The 17,261-nt window shown below is 39.8% G+C and overlaps 1 protein-coding gene across 9 annotated transcripts in view; it reads left to right on the forward strand.

The window, feature by feature from the left end:
• The window catches only part of PEAK1 (pseudopodium enriched atypical kinase 1), a 306,660-nt gene that overhangs the window by 214,499 nt on the left and 74,900 nt on the right, over positions 1 to 17,261 (forward strand). For all 9 annotated transcript variants that reach the window (XM_073212213.1, XM_073212215.1, XM_073212212.1 and 6 more), the window contains one exon: positions 9,464 to 12,704. In XM_073212213.1, the coding sequence (XP_073068314.1) occupies positions 9,577 to 12,704 (3,128 nt within the window). In that variant the 5' untranslated portion in view covers positions 9,464 to 9,576. The remainder of the gene's footprint in view (positions 1 to 9,463; positions 12,705 to 17,261) is intronic.

Here is a 17,261-nt window from a genome sequence, read left to right on the forward strand (position 1 = left end):
TGGCTTATTTCACTGAGCATAATACCCTCCAGCTCCATCCATGTTGCGAATGGTAGGATTTGTTTTCTTCTTATGGCTGAATAATATTCCATTGTGTATAGGTACCACATCTTCTTTATCCATTCATCTACTGATGGACACTTAGGTTGCTTCCATTTCTTGGCTATTGTAAATAGCGCTGCAATAAACATAGGGGTTCATCTGTCTTTTTCAAATTGGGCTGCTGTATTCTTAGGGTAAATTCCTAGAAGTGGAATTCCCGGGTCAAATGGTATTTCTATTTCTGTTTTTTTGAGGAACCTCCATACTGCTTTCCACAATGGTTGAACTAATTTACATTCCCACCAGCAGTGTAGGAGGGTCCCCTTTCTCCGCAATGTCACCAACATTTGTTGTTGTTTGTCTTTTGGATGGTGGCGATCCTAACTGGTGTGAAGTGATACCTCATTGTGGTTTTGATTTGCATTTCTCTGATGATTAGTGATGTGGAGCATCTTTTCATGTGTCTGTTGGCCATCTTAATTTCTTCTTTGGAGAACTATCTGTTCAGCTCCTCTGCCCATTTTTTAATTGGATTGTTTGCTCTTTGTTTGTGGAGGTCCGTGAGGTCTTTATATATTTTGGATGTCAACCCTTTATCGCATCTGTCATTTATGAATATATTCTCCCATACTGTAGGATGCCTTTTTGTTCTATTGATGGTGTACTTTGCTGTACAGAAGCTTTTCAGATTGATATAGTCCCACTTGTTCATTTTTGCTTTTGTTTCCCTTGCCCGGGGAGATATGTTCATGAAGAAGTTGCTCATGTTTATGTCCAAGAGATTTTTGCCTATGTTTTTTTCTAAGAGTTTTATGGTTTCATGACTTACATTCAGGTCTTTGATCTATGTTGAATTTACTTTTGTGTATGGGGTTAGACAGTGATCCAGTTTCATTCTCTTACATGTAGCTGTCCAGTTTTTCCAGCACCATCTGTTGAAGAGACTGTCATTTCCCTGTTGTATATCCATGGCTCCTTTATCATATATTAATTGACCGTATATGTTTGGGTTAATGTCTGGAGTCTCTATTCTGTTCCACTGGTCTGTGGGTCTGTTCTTGTGCCAGTACCAAATTCTCTTGATTACTGTGACTTTGTAGTAGAGCTGGAAGTTGGGAAGCGAGATCCCCCCAACTTTATTCTTCCTTCTCAGGATTGCTTTGGCTATTCATGTCTTTGGTGTTTCCATATGAATTTTTGAACTATTTTTTCCAGTTTGTTGAAGAATGCTGTTCATAATTTGATAAGGATTGCATTGAATCTGTAGATTGCTTTGGGCACGATGGCCATTTTGACTATATTAATTCTTCCTAGCCAAGAGCATGGGATGAGTTTCCATTTTTTAGTGTCCTCTTTAATTTCTCTTAAGAGTGTCTTGTAGTTTTCAGGGTATAGGTCTTTCACTTCCTTGGTTAGGTTTATTCTTAGGTATTTTATTCTTCTTGATGCAATTGTGAATGGAATTGTTTTCCTGATTTCTCTTTCTATTAGTTCATTGTTAGTGTATAGGAAAGCCACAGATTTCTGTGTGTTAATTTTGTATCCCACAACTTTGCTGAATTCCAATATCAGTTCTAGTAGTTTTGGAGTGGAGTCTTTAGGGTTTTTTATGTACAATATCATGTCATCTGCAAATAGTGACAGTTTGACTTCTTCTTTACCAATCTGGATTCCTTGTATTTCTTTGTTTTGTCTAATTGCCGTGGCTAGGACCTCCAGGACTATGTTGATTAACAGTGGTGAGAGTGGGCATCCCTGTCTTGTTCCTATTCTTAGAGGAAAAGCTTTCAGCTTCTTGCTGTTCAGTATGATATTGGCTGTCAGTTCTTCATATGTCCTTTATTATGCTGAGGTACTTGCCGTCTAGACCCATTTTGTTGAGAGTTTTTATCATGAATGGATGTTGAATTTTGTCAAATGCTTTTTCAGCATCTATGGAGATGATCATGTGGTTTTTGTCCTTCTTTTTGTTGATGTGGTGGATGATGTTAATGGATTTTCAAATGTTGTACCATCCTTGCATCCCTGGGTTGAATCCCACTTGGTCATGGTGTACGATCCTCTTGATGTATTTTTGAATTTGGTTTGCTAATATTTTGTTGAGTATTTTTGCATCTGTGTTCATCAGGGATATTGGTCTATAATTTTCTTTTTTTGTGGAGTCCTTGCCTGGTTTTGGTATTAGGGTGATGTTGGCTTCATAGAATGAGTTTAGGGGTATTCCCTCCTCTTCTATTTTTTGGAAAACTTTAAGGAGAATGGTGTTATGTCTTCTCCATATGTCTGATAAAATTCTGCGGTAAATCCATCTGGCCTGGGGGTTTATTTCTTGGGTAGTTTTTTGATTACCGCTTCAATTTCTTTGCTTGTAATTGGTTTGTTTAATTTTTGTGTTTCTTCCTTGGTCAGCCTTGGAAGGTTGTATTTTTCTAGGAAGTTGTCCATTTCTTCTAGGTTTTCCAGCTTGTTAGCATATAGGTTTTCATAGTATTCTCTAATAATTCTTTGTATTTCTGTGGGGTCCATCATGATTTTTCCTTTCTCTTTTCTGATTCTGTTGATGTGTGTTGATTCTCCTTTTCTCTTTATAAGTCTGGCTAGAGGCTTATCTATTTTGTTTATTTTCTCAAACAGCTCTTGGTTTTATTGATTTTTTCTATTGTTTTATTTTTCTTGATTTTATTTATTTCTTCTCTGATTTTTATTATGTCCCTCCTTCTGCTGACTTTAGGCCTCATTTGTTCTTCTTTTTCCAATTTTGATAATTGTGACATTAGACTACTCATTTGGGATTGTTCTTCCTTCTTTACATATGCCTGGATTGCTATATACTTTCCTCTTAAGACTGCTTTTGCTGCGTCCCACAGAGGTTGGGGCTTTGTGTTATTGTTCTCATTTGTCTCCATATATTGCTTGATCTCTATTTTAATTTGGTCATTGATCCATTGATTATTTAGGAGCGTGTTGTTAAGCCTCCATGTGTTTGTGAGCCTTTTTGCTTCCTTTGTACAATTTATTTCTAGTTTTATCCCTTTGTGGTCTTAGAAGTTGGATGGCAGAATTTCAATCTTTTTGAATTTACTGATGCTCTTTTTGTGGCCTAGTATGTGGTCTATTCTGGAGAATGTTCCATGTACACTTGAGAAGAATGTGTATCCTGTTGCTTTTGGGTGTAGAGTTCTATAGATGTCTATTAGGTCCATCTGTTCTAGTGTGTTGTTCAGGGGCTCTGTGTCCTTACTTATTTTCTGTCTGGTGAGTCTGTCCTTTGGGGTGAGTGGTGTGTTGAAATCTCCTAAAATGAATGCATTGCATTCTATTTCCTCCTTTAATTCTGTTAGTATTTGTTTCCCATATGCTTGTGCTCCTGTGTTGGGTGCATATATATTTATAATGGTTATATCCTCTTGTTGGACTGACCCTTTTATCATTATGTAATGTCCTTCTTTATCTCTTGTTACTTTCTTTGTTTTGAAGTCTGTTTTGTCTGACAGTAGTACTGCAACACCTGCTTTTTTCTCCCTATTTTTTGCATGAAATATCTTTTTCCATCCCCTGACTCTTAGTCTGTGTATGTCTTTGGATTTGAGGTGTATCTCTTGTAAGCAATATATAGATGGGTCTTGCTTTTTTATCCATTCTATTACTCTGTGTCTTTTGATTGTTGCATTCAGTCCATTTACATTTAGGGTGATTATTGAAAGATATGTACTTATTGCCATTGCAGGCTTTAGATTCATGGTTACTGAAGGTTCAAAGATAGCTTCTTTACTATCTGTCTAACTTAACTCACTTATTGAGCTATTATAAACACAGTGTGATGATTCTTTATTTTTCTCCCTTCTTATTCTTCCTCCTCCATTCTTTATATGTTAGGTGTTTTATTCTGTGCTCTTTTGTGTTTCCTTTTTCTGCTTTTGTGAGTAGTTGATTTTATTTTTTGCCTTTCGTTAGTATTTGGTTGGTCTGCTTTCTTTAGTGTGATTTTATTTTCTCTGGTGACATCTGTTTAGCCTTAGGAGTGCTCCCATCTAGAGCAGTCCCTTTACAATATCCTCTGGGATGGTTTGTGGAGGCAAATTCCCTTAACTTTTGCTTGTCTGAGATTGTTTAATCCCTCCTTCATATTTAAATGGTAATCGTGCTGGATACAGTATCCTTGGTTCAAGGCCCTTCTGTTTCATTGCATTAAAGATATCATGCCATTCTCTTCTGGCCTGCAAGGTTTCTGTTGAGAATTCTGATGATAGACTGATGGGTTTTCCTTTGTAGGTGACCTTTTTTCTCTCTCTGGCTGCCTTTAATACTCTGTCCTTGTTTTGGTTCTTTGCCATTTTAATTATTATGTGTCTTGGTGTTGTCCTCTTTGGGTCCCTTTGGTTGGGAGTTCTGTGGGCTTCTGTGGTCTGAGAGACTATTTCCTCCCCCAGTTTGGCGAAGTTTTCAGCAATTATTTCTTCAAAGACACTTTCTATCCCTTTTTCTCTCTCTTCTTCTTCTGGTACCCCTGTAATGCGGATATTGTTCCATTTCGATTGGTCACTCAGTTCTCTTAGAATTCTTTCATTCCTGGAGATCCTTTTATCTCTCTCTGCATCAGCTTCTCTGTGTTGCTGTTCTCTGTTTTCTAGTCCATTCATGGTCTCTTGCATCTCGTCCTTTCTGTTTTGAAGTCCTTCCAGAGCTTGTTTTATTTCTGTATTCTCCCTCCTTAGTTCTTGCATTTTTCTCTGCAGCTCCATCAGCATGGTTATGACCTTTATTTTGAATTCTTTTTCAGGAAGATTGTTTAAATCTATCTCCCTCTGCTCCTTCTCAGGGGTTTTCTGGGATATTCTTGTCTGGATTGAATTCTTCTGCCTTTTCATGGCGATAGAGGTAGTCGTGGGCTGTTGGCTCATGTGTCAGCTGGGAGAAAAAAAGTCCCTTCTTGCTTGCTGGTCGCCTTCCTGTACTGGGAGAGCAGCGACCCCTAGCGGCTTGTGCTGGACAGCTTCGTGCCGACAGGTCCTCTGAGACTGGCCCAGGTGGCTGTGGAGGAGGCTCTGGGCGGTTGCTGTGGGCGCAGCCACTCTCAGGCTGCTCCCCTAGGTGGAATGGACAGGAGGCTGTTTATCACCATGAGGACCCTCAGAGCTGCGCTGCCTCCCACAGAGTTAGGGCACCCGGAGTTCCCTGGGATTCCCAGCTGCTGAGCTGTGTGTGCTGGGATAATTCTGTCCAGCTGTGAGGTCCCTGTCCCTTTAAGACTTTGAAAAAACACTCGCTTTTCTTTTGTCCCAGGGGTGCCAGCTGCAGGGACCTGCTCGCAGGTTTTACTGTCCCATTTCCCCAGTATCCAGCACCCCGTGCACTGTGTGCCTGTGCTCCCAGTGCGGATGGCTAGGGCTGGGTATTTAGCAGTCCTGGGCTCCCTCTCCCTCTCCGCTCCGACTCCTCTCCTCCGGCCAGGGAGCTGGGGTGAGGGGTGCTCGGGTCCCACCAGGCTGCAGCTTGTATCTTAACCCCTTCGTGAGGTGCTGAGTTCTTGCATATGTAGATGTAGCCTGGCTGTTGTGCTATATCTTCTGGTCTCTCTTTTAGGAATAGTTGTATTTGTTGTATCTTCAAAAATATATATGGTTTTGGGAGATTTCCGCTGCCCTCCACATGCCGCCATCTTGTCTCCTCTCCCTATTTTTTGCTTTTATAGATCATGCTTTTGTTATTAATCTGAGAACTCTGCCTAACCCAAGATCACAAAGATTTTTCTCCTGTTTTCTTCTAAAAGCTTTATAGCTTTACATGTTATACTTAAATCGGGATCCATTTTGAGTTAATTTTTGTGTATGGGGTGAGGTATGTATCAGGATTAATTTTGTTGCCTTTGGCTAACCAGTGGTTCTAACAAATTTGTTGAAAAGAATATCCTTTGCACCTTTGTCAAATATCAGTGGCCTGTATTTATCTGGGTCTGTTTCTGGAGTCTTTTGTGTCTGTTCTGATCTGTGTTAGGGGTCAGGAAACTTTCTGTAAAGAACCAGATAGTAAGTAAACATTTTAGGTTTTGCAGACCAAAAGGCAAATTTCAAACCATTTTGTAAGTACTTCTATAACAAGAGAAAACAAATTTCTATGAGAAGTTCTTGAGAAAATTCAAAACATAACAACTGATTACAGTTTTTTGTAACAGCTCTAAGAAGAAGAATGGAATTCTTTTTTGGGAGAGGGTTAATAATTTACTTATTTAGGGTTCAGAGTTAGTGTTTCCTCTCACCAAAAATTGATTACAAAAGTTCATCTATTAACATATATCTGTAATGAAATTTCACTTTTTTTTAATCTTTGAAAAATGTCTTCATACAGAGGACACATGTAGCAGTGAAAATGCTGCAACTTGTGGAGTGCTGGGTGGTACTGCGGAGTGATGAGGATCCACATACAATCTGTCAGAACTACTTAACCCTCCACTGTAGCACAAAAGCCGCAATAGACACTATGTAAACAAGCGATCCTGGCTGTGTTCCAATAGAGCTGTATTTTATGGACACTGAAATTTGAATTTCGTATGACTTTCATTTGTCACAAAATATTCTTTTGACTTTTTTCCTAACCATCAAGAATTTTTAAAAGCATCCTTAGCTTAGGAACGCACAAGAACAGGTCGCAGGCTAGATTCAGCGCAGGGCTTTATTCTGTGTCCCCTCCCCCCGCCTATGCTTCTGCCTTTTTGGCAATGCCACATTGTCAAGGTCACTGTAGCTTCATTTCAAGTCTTGAAATCAGGTAATGCAAGTCCTCCAACTTTCTCCTTTTTCCAGTTGTTTTGGCTATTCTTGTTTCTTTGCCTTTCTATCTAATTTTACAATCAGCGTGTTGGTTTCCCCAGAAAACCTTGCTCGGATTTTCGTTTGACTTATTTGAATATACAAAGCAATTTAGGGAGAATTAACATTTAACAATATTGAGTGAACTTGGTTTCTCTCTCCACTTAGGTCTTTGATATTTTTTATCAGTGTTTTGTAGTTTTCTGCATATAGATTTTAGGTTTTGTACATATATTATTAATTTATACGTAAGTATTTCATGTTTTTTGCTCAGCGCTGTCTTTTAAAAATGCAAATTGGATCATGTTGTTTCCCCTGTTTTAAACCTTTAGTGGCTTCCCGCTGCTCTTAGGACAAACTCTATAATCTTTAAAAGCCTAAAAGGGCCTTTGTGACCTGACCCCTGCTATCCTTTTCAGCCTGATTTTACACCATTCTTCTGCTGCTCAGAATGTTCCCATCTCAGACCAGCAGGAAATAGTTTTATCAACTAAAGGATATAGCTCTTAGAATATCTGAAGGAATAAATAAACGTTTTCAAACAAATACTTGAAAAATATATTTTAACATTATTGAAAAGAGCTGTTCGGTGACTTCCAGCAAAGAATGAACTTAGATTTTGGCAGGGTTGTTGGGCTCTCTGGAATTCTTTCGGTCTGTATTTCTTCCATTGGGGCAGAGCGCTTTATGAGTATTGTTTACAAGGGACTTAGCTTTGTATGTATTAGCTAGAGAAAATATTCTTTCCTTTCTTATAAATGTGCTGGAACTTGGCGAAAAAGTGGGTTTCTGACCAAACCAAGGGTCCTGTCACTGTCATTGTATATGAATGAAGTTAAAGTCTTTAGCTATTAAAATAGTTCTTACACATATGTGCCTACTGCCAACTTTATTATAATATCAAAAGTAGAAATGTAAGACTGTAGTGATGGTTGTGGGAAGGTCCGTAGTTATGTGCCTACAGTAAGGGAGAACTGTAAGATTCATTTTTTTTTACATAAACTTTAAGACCAGCACATTTTTTTCATTTCCTTTAATGAGGTACATACAATACAATGCACAAATCTTAATGTGCAGCTCAGTGAATTCTGCATGTATACCATTACTCAGATGTAACCATTACACAGATCAAGATATCAAACATTCTCACTAATTATCTTTTACCTAAGAACCAGCACATTTAATCAACCGATGTTTATTCAGCTCCTTATACTAGACATATAGAGAAGAAAAGGAATAGCCCAGGCCTTAAGAAGCTCAAAAACTAGTGAGGAAACAATTAAAAATGAAAGTGTTTGTTCATGGAGTATGTCTGAGTGGCTTTGATAGTACCAAGGACAAATAGTAGCCCAGTGGAATTTAGAATGTAATAAGATTAGTTGATGTTCAAGACATAAGGCTAGAAGGGAGGCGGGGACCATATCGTGAAAACCCAAGGGGCTTATATTCCATCCTATTACTCAGAGGTTCCACCACTTCAATGCACATAAAATTACCTGGAGAACTTGTTTAAAAATCAGATTCGTGGATTGACAAGGCAGGGCCAAGGTGGCTCCCCAGGTGGTTCTTACTTGGCTGGCAGCCCCTAATCTGCACACTGACATTCGGAAGCCATTGCGTCAGGTAAGACTGAGCCACAGAACAGTTAAGCTAGCTGATAACATGATCGTATTAACATTCTTAGCATGTCAAAACTGATAGTAGTATAGAACATTGTAATCACCTGAAAATCTCACTAAAATGCAAAGTATGGGGGTGCACGTAAGGTAGTACATTTCTCAAAAGTTCCCAGATGAGACTGATACTTCTCTGAGGACCACATTTTGAGTGACAGCAGTAGGGAGGCTGGATTGGGATAGGGTGAGACTGCAGGCAGGAAGACCAGTTCACAGCCTATTGCAGGAATCTAGGCAAAAGATGGTGAGTATCTGAACTACTAGCAGTGTCTGGTAATGGCAAGAAAAAGTTCCAACGAAATGTAATAGATAAAATTGGCAAGACTAATTTAGAGAATTCATAGTATGTAGAGTTAGAAGTGAGGAGAGGTGTCAAGAATGATCTAAAGGTTGACGCTTAGCTGTCTTGGTGGATGATAGTGACATTAACTGAATAGGGTAAAGACAGAGGAAGAAGGTGGCCTGAGGGGTAGAGGAAAACAGGTTAGAGTAGAAAAGTTTCTTAGATTTGAGAAAAGGGGTAGCCAGAAGATTAGTTTCAAATGAGTTTGAGGAGTTTGTGAGATATACAAAATTTTAAAAGGGTGGATAGTAAAAGAGGGACCCACAACAGACTAGGAAGTGTCAAATAACAGAAAGTCGGCAGATAACAGAAAGAACAGTTTCAAAGGCATTTCCAAAAGAGGAGAGTCACAGTATCATCGCCATAGAAACATCAAGCAGATTATATATGGTTCAATGACAGTGCATAAAATCATGATTAAAAATGAACTTCCCAAAATTCTGATTGGCTAAAGGGAGTTCATGAAGTACCTAAATTAGCTTATCTCTCAATCTTTTAAGAAAGAGTTTAGGAATGGAGCCAATTTTTTCAAGTCATTCATCATGATAAGCCTCATAGTGCCTTTTCCTTTCAGCTTTTCTTCTTTTTCCCCACAGATTGATCGTACTTGGAAGAGCTGCTGTGGCACTTAGGGGAGGTGGGAACTGATGGATGGAAGTCTTACCATGCACTGAAGGAAAGCATTGTCTGTGAAGTTCTGGTTTTTAAAATGTCTGCTTGTAACACCTTTACTGAACATGTTTGGAAACCTGGTGAATGCAAGAACTGCTTTAAACCTAAAAGCTTGCACCAGCTCCCCCCAGACCCTGAGAAGGCTCCTGTCACCCATGGCAATGGGAAAACTAATGCCAATCACAGTAACAACCACCACTTGAGGAATACCAGAAATTTCCGACCCCCTGTGGCTAAAAAACCCACTATAGCTGTGAAGCCCACAATGATGGTGGCAGACGGACAAAGTGTATGTGGTGAGCTTAGTATCCAAGAACCCTGTGAGAACAAGCCTGTCGTCACAGGGTGGAACCGAAACAGGACAGCCTTAAATCAGAAACCACTTAATAATAATAATGAAGACGATATTAAAAGATTTAGCCACGTTCCTAAGCCTTATGGTAATAATGATAGTGCAAAAAAGATATCAAATGACAATAATGGACTGACTGATGTGTTGAAGGAGATGGCAGGCTTGGATACCAGCCCTCCGGGAAGAGGAAATGAAGCCGACTCCAGAGAAACATTCTTAGGAAGAATAAATGATTGCTATAAGCGGTCGCTGGAAAGAAAGCTCCCGCCGAGTTGCATGGTGGGCGGGATGAGAGAAACGCGGAGCAAGCATGTCACGCTGAGCGGGAGCGCGGAGGTGATCGGCAGCGAAGGGGGCCGGTTCTGTTACCCCGCATTCTCAAGTGGCGAAGACAGTGAGGACGATGTGCTTTTCAGGGACGCGGAGGAGGAGCGGGAGAGCTGGGACGAGAGTGATGAAGAGCTGCTGGCCATGGAGATTCGCATGAGAGGACAGCCTCGCTTTGCCGACTTCAGGGCAGACACCCTGTCTCCTGTTAGATTCTCTGTGGACAAAAAATGGAATACTGTCCCCTTGCGAAACAAGTCTCTGCAGAGAATCTGTGCTGTAGACTATGACGACAGTTATGACGAAATCCTAAATGAATATGAAGATAATTCTGTGGTTTCCTATGGACCAGGAAGCGTTCAGAGCATGGCGTCATCTGACTCCACATCGCCAGATTCTTCTTTAACCGAAGAATCACATTCTGAGACAGCTAGTAGTTTATCTCAGAAGATTTGTAATGGAGAAATATCACCTGGTAACCCAGGAGATTCCAAGAACATGAAGAAAAGTGAGCCCAATTATGAAAGTCTCTCTGGTAATAATCAGGAGAAGGACTCATCACAAGCACCCAAAAGCTCAGTAAAAGTTCCAGAGACTCACAAAACAGTCCTTGCTCTCCGATTAGAAGAGAAAGACGGCAAGATCGCTGTACAAACCGAGAACCAAGAAAGTAAAGCCTCCACAGATATTGCTGGGCAAGCAGTGACCATAAACCTCGTCCCTGTAGAAGAGCAAGCGAAGCCCTACAGAGTTGTGAACCTGGAACAGCCGCTGTGCAAGCCATACACTGTCGTGGACGTGTCAGCAGCCATGGCCAGTGAGCACCTGGAGGGCCCTGGTAATAGTCCCAAGACGAAAAGCTCATCTTCCACTCCAAACTCTCCAGTGACATCACCGGCATTGACATCAGGACAAATAAGCGCCCACTCCCAAAAATCCAGTGCAATCCGATATCAAGAAGTATGGACTTCCAGTACTAGTCCACGACAAAAGATACCCAAGGTGGAATTAGTTAGTAGTGGAACTGGACCAAATGTCCCTCCAAGGACCAACTGTCACAAATCAGCACCTACTTCACCTACAACTACAAACATTTCCTCCAAAACCATCCCTGTTAAGTCACCTAATTTGTCTGAAATAAAATTTAATAGTTATAACAATGCTGGTATGCCACCTTTTCCAATTATCATTCATGATGAACCAACTTATGCTCGGAGTTCCAAAAATGCTATCAAAGTCCCCATTGTTATCAACCCAAATGCATATGACAATCTAGCCATTTATAAAAGTTTTCTTGGAACCAGTGGAGAACTCTCAGTGAAGGAGAAAACCACAAGTATGCTAAGTCATACTTACGAAGAGATAGAAACTGGAAACAAAGTGTCTGGTAACACCACTAGCCAGCCCACTGAATGTCCCCAAGCTAAAGGGTTTTCAAACAACACAGAGCATAAAAGGGGCTCGGTGGCTCAGAAAGTTCAGGAGTTTAACAGCTGTCTTAACAGAGGTCAGTCTTCACCACAGAGAAGCTATAGTTCGAGCCACAGCTCCCCAGCAAAGATCCAGAGACTCACCCAAGAACCTGTGGCCAAAACAGAAGGCACCCAGGAGTCTCAGATGATGAGCGGTAGCACCAGGGAGAAGGCGAGCACAGTGCTTTCTCAGATCGTGGCTTCTATCCAACCCCCACAGTCTCCTCCAGAAGTGCCCCAGTCTGGCCCTAAAGCTTCCGGTGTTGAAGAGCTTTATGCAGTTCCTCCAGATGTCAGTCCTGCCAAGAGTTCCCCACTCAGGCCCAAATCTCTCTTTACATCCCAGCCCAGCGGTGAGGCTGAAGCACCTGAGACCACAGAAAGTCCCACCACCAAAGTACAGAAAGATCTACTCACAAAACCAGTCACCACTGCTCCCTCCAAATCAGTGACTAGCCCCCAAAGTGAGCCGCCACCTCCCTTTCCCCCTCCGCGTTCTACTTCCTCCCCGTACCATGCAGGTAACCTTTTGCAGAGGCATTTTGCCAACTGGACCAAGCCAACTAGCCCTACTAGGCCGACAGAAGCTGAATCCATCTCGCATTCTGAAAGTGGCCGGCGGGCAGCTGACGCAAAACCTAAACGCTGGATATCATTTAAAAGCTTTTTCCGCCGTCGGAAAACAGAAGAGGAAGACGACAAAGAGAAAGACCGAGAAAAAGGGAGACTGGTGGGCCTCGATGGCACAGTCATCCACATGCTGCCCCCTCCTCCAGTTCAGCGTCATCGCTGGTTCACAGAAGCAGAAGGGGAGTCCGGTGAGAAGCCGGCCATCGTCTTCATGTACAGGTGTGACCCTGCCCAGGGCCAGCCCAGTGTGGATCCGAGCAGCGCCAGGGCGGACCGGTCAACGGCCACGGAGAAGGATGGGACAGAGGACGCGTTATTGCAGGGCTCAGAGAAGAAGGGAAGGAGTCATTCTTCTCCATCACACATTCCTAAACAAACCCCCAGGTATGTGGAATAGGCTGCCAGAATGTGGGGGGGGGGGTAGCACATTTTCAGGTACTAAGTTTTTTCTATCTTCAAGATTACGTAAGAGCCATTTTTGTTTTTAAGTCTTTTTAAGTCACATCAGTAGCCATTATCCATCTTTATAACTGCATTCCAAGATTAGAATATTACTGAAGTTATCTTATTGCACTGAACAAGGTTGATGGCCCTGTTCTGCCTGCTGTATTCTGGTGAATGCCAAGGGACTTTAACAAAGAAAAGTAAGTCCATGCCACCTTAATAGCAATAAATAATATGTTGCCTTGAAATGCTCTGGTAGTGTGAGGAAGAAACAGGATCAAATGAATAAATGGTGGTGCACTTCTTACCCTCACTGTAGATGAAATAAAATTCTTCAAGCAATTCTTTTTTGTTTTCACCAGTGTTGTCTCTATATGAATTAGTACTTTATTTTAAGGCAATATGTATTTTTGTATTGCTCTCTCTTTCTGTCCTTCAGAATGTTGTGGAAAATGGAGGTTTTGGGGGAGGGCAAGCAGTTTATAGTTATTTAATATATGATGAAATGAGAAAGTTGGGTATTGAAATTGATATCCAATAATATAATTTTCAATCTAGCTAGACAGACTGTATTCCCACATCAGTTCTCTAGGCATTCGTTTTCTTTAATACTTTGATAACTGTTTATTGATCACCTACTCTGTATAAAGCATATCCCAAATATTTATCTCAAATTCTTCTAATAGCCCTGCAAATTGGTTGTATACTTCAGGAGAGGAAACTGAAAATCAGAGACATTAAGAAATTGGCCAGTTCACACTAGTAAATTGTCAGAGCCAGAATTCAAACCCAGCTCTGTCTCACTCTAAAGCTTATATTTTTCTTATCATGTTGCATTGCTTAATGAACACAAGCTCAAACAAAATTTTTGTATTTTCATTTGTAATCATTCACATAAGCATTTATGTTTAGGGAATGTAAGGATTGTTTTTGTATTATAAGCAAAATTAGTGAACGGCCAATAAAAACAAGGAACTACTCTCTCCAGTCTGGAACAACTGGGATGATTTCCTTATGTCCCCTGACATTTGTGTTCTTAGAGATCGGCCCTGAGTATTCCATCCATATGATTCTGAGTCTCCCTCCCTCTTGATTCTCAGTAAGCCTTCCCCACCGGGCCTGGTCTCTGCGTCAAAGACAGCAAGCTCTGGTGATAGCGCAAATTCTCTCACTAGTTTTTCTTTAGAGAAGTATAAATAACAATGAAGTGAACACTTAAGGCCTTCACTTTGTCTAGCAAAGTGCTAGGAAGTTTTATATGTATTTTCTTTACTAAAAGAAGCCTTTCACATACCCCCAAATAGTTGTCAGAATACTAGCAAGTTCCTGTTTTCTTTAAACCCATGTAATAACAAAGCAAGTGGAATAGTGGTAATATATAATAGTCTTGTCATTCGTGGTTGAAAGTGGATGCTAGATACTGTAGTCCAGTAATAATAAAACCCATGCATTTCAGGTCACTCTTTTATTAAGAAAAGAAGTCATTTAAACAGTGCTTGGTGGGAATTACCTGAGGGAATGGCAGATAGTTCTTGGAGATCAATAAATGGCTTTACTCCTCGTTAAGTACGGCTGTGTTGTATTTATCTGCATCCTGGGAAGCAGAGCCAAGGAATGATTTGGTAATGAGACACTCTGCTTTGACTGCATGCCATTTGCGTGGGCTTGAGGACAGCCCAGGCCCTTGGCATGGCAGACCCCTTACTATAGTACACAGCTTATAGTTCCATAAATTTGATTGTACATGGGCCAGTATTACCTTCCAAAACTTACCAGTTCTTTATCAGGCACATCTATGAATCCAAATGATGCAATTAGTTTGCCCCATTGGTTCTTAAATTTAACTGTGCATCACAGTAACTGGAGCGCTGTTAAAACACAGATTGCTGGGACCTACCCCCAGAATTTCTGGTTCAGTAGGTCTGAGGTGGGTCCTGAGAATTTAGAGTTCTAACAAGTCCCCAGGTGATATGCTGATTCTATTGATCCTGGGCCACCTTTGAGAACAGCTGATCTTACCACCATAAATCTAAAGCCATAGTCTAAGTAAACATTAAAGCACACTGGAGTTTTCATATTTCATAATGTCCCAGACTAAGTAGAAAAAGAGGTATTAAATTTTTTTTTAACTTTTTTGGAAAGTTTAAAACATGAATACTCAGTTGAAAAATATACACTATTTGCTTTTTCAGTAATTACCTCATTTGCTTGGATACACCATTGTTATTTACTCAAAGCAACTTTGAGAGGAAAAACATTATTGTCAAATGTCAGCATTTGTGTTTCCAACTTGATGGCAGTCTAATCATTAAATTTCATCCCAAAGCTGGGAACACACTACTGGAAGGAATGAAAAATGCTCTACTGAAGGCCAAATCCTAGGTTCTAAAAGATGAGGAACTTTGTAGAACCTTTTGCTATGGATTGTTACTAAGTTCATTTATTCGACTGTTTAGGGGACATAAATTGAGTATCTTAACTTTGCCATGTGTGTGCCATAGGGCCGTATACGGGGAAAGATGATCACACTGCTCAAAGAATGGGCTCAGGTTTGCCTTCAGCTTTAGCTGTTAGTTGAGTCCTTAAGTGTATGGTGACTATAGTGATACGGATACCTATCACATAGAATTAACTTGAGAACTAACTTGAGAAAACATGTAAAAGACTTAGCACAGGGTCTGGATCATATTACATGCTTTAAAATGTTACTAGCCTGTCTGCCTTCTCAATGTGATAAATGCTAAAACAATATATGTGCAGAATGGTGCAGAGGCACACACACAAAAAACAGTGATTCGATCAGCTTAAAAGAGACTTCTCAGAAATGAAATACAAACCATATCTTAAAAGGCAGATAAGATTTTGCGAGCTGGTTGGGGAAGACATCATAGGCAAAAACGACAACATATGCACTCAGAGATGATGAGGGCAAACAGGCAGGACAGGTGGCTGGAAGAGGATAATGACTAGGCCAGTGGTTCTTCACATGTGGTCCATGTAAGGTCAGATGGTGACCATGCAAACGCCATCATTTTCATAATAATATTAAGACATTCATCTTTTTTGCTGTGTAGACATTTGGACTGCTAGGACAAAAACACTAATGCGTAAAACTGCTTAACATCTTAGCACAGATCAGAGGCATGGCACCATAATGTACTAGTAGTTTGTGGTTGTTTTTTTTTTGTCAGTTTCACTCCAGAGTGACATTGATTAAGTCTTAAATTCTATTAAATCTCAGCCTTTGAGTATATATGACTGTTTAAAAATTATATGTGATGAAACGGGAAGTACAAATTGAGTATTTCTGCTGCATAACTAATTATGATGGTTGTCTCAAGGAAAAACACTTGTGAAATAGCTTGACATTCAAAATTTGAGTTACAAAGCTGAACTAGCCCCCTTTTTGATGGACCACCTTGAAAGAACAAGTGTCAGGCCCACTGTGGTTATTCGGACTTGGGTGTTTGGCAGGTATTTTCTTTAAATGAAAATAATGAACCTATTACTTCAAGGGAAAAAAGAACTGACAGTATTTATTGTCACGATAATATTCAAGTTTCAAGAAAAAACAAGAATTTTCTAAAACTTTTATCTCCTACTATGACCTTGCCCTCTCTTGAGTTTGGTGGTGGTATTTATTGTATTAGCAAAAAAAAAAAAATATATATATATATATATATATATATATTTTAATATTACATGATGAAATGTGTCAACATTTAGAAGATCTTCATTTTCAGTGAACCAGTAATTTAATTCCAAGTAAACAAGTGTATATTATAAAATTATGCATGAATAAAAGATCCATTGAAACTGCAAGTTAAACCAATGGATTTTATTTTAAGTGAGTACAAAAAGGTCATTAATACAGCTTCAGATTACATATTGCAAGTAACATTTAAGAAACTATGGCTTGCTGAGTTCTAATATATTGCCAGAGAAGAGTATCTACAATTATCTAGAAGGTTGTTAATATACTCCTTCCTTTCCTCCCTACATACATGGATGAGAGCAGATTTTTTTCATATACTTTAATCAAAACAACATATCACAACACATTGAATGCAGAGGTACATAATGAGAATTCAACTGTCTTCAAATAAGCCCGATACTAAAGAGATTTGAAAAATACTATTTAGGTTAATAATTAAATGATTTATTATTTTTAGATGAATTAATATCTTCCTAAATTTTCTCAGTTTGAATTTATAATGTAATAAATGTCAATAGGTATAATCCACATGAACAGCCTTGTATTTATCAATTTTTAAGAGCATAACAGAATCCTAAGAACAAAAAGTTGAAGAACTGCTGTGACAGACTGAAGAGCCTTGCAGAATACTTAAATATTTGGCCTTCATCTCACAGATTTTGTAATAGAAAAGTTTTTAAGGGAGAAAGGAGTGTGATTTTTTTTTTTAATAAAATATCTTCTGGATAAAGAATATATGCCAGAGGATTAAAGATGGCAGCATGAGAGGTGAGACAGAGGCT

The sequence above is a fragment of the Manis javanica genome, chromosome 8, assembly GCF_040802235.1.
Source record: "Manis javanica isolate MJ-LG chromosome 8, MJ_LKY, whole genome shotgun sequence".
NCBI lineage: Eukaryota > Metazoa > Chordata > Mammalia > Pholidota > Manidae > Manis > Manis javanica.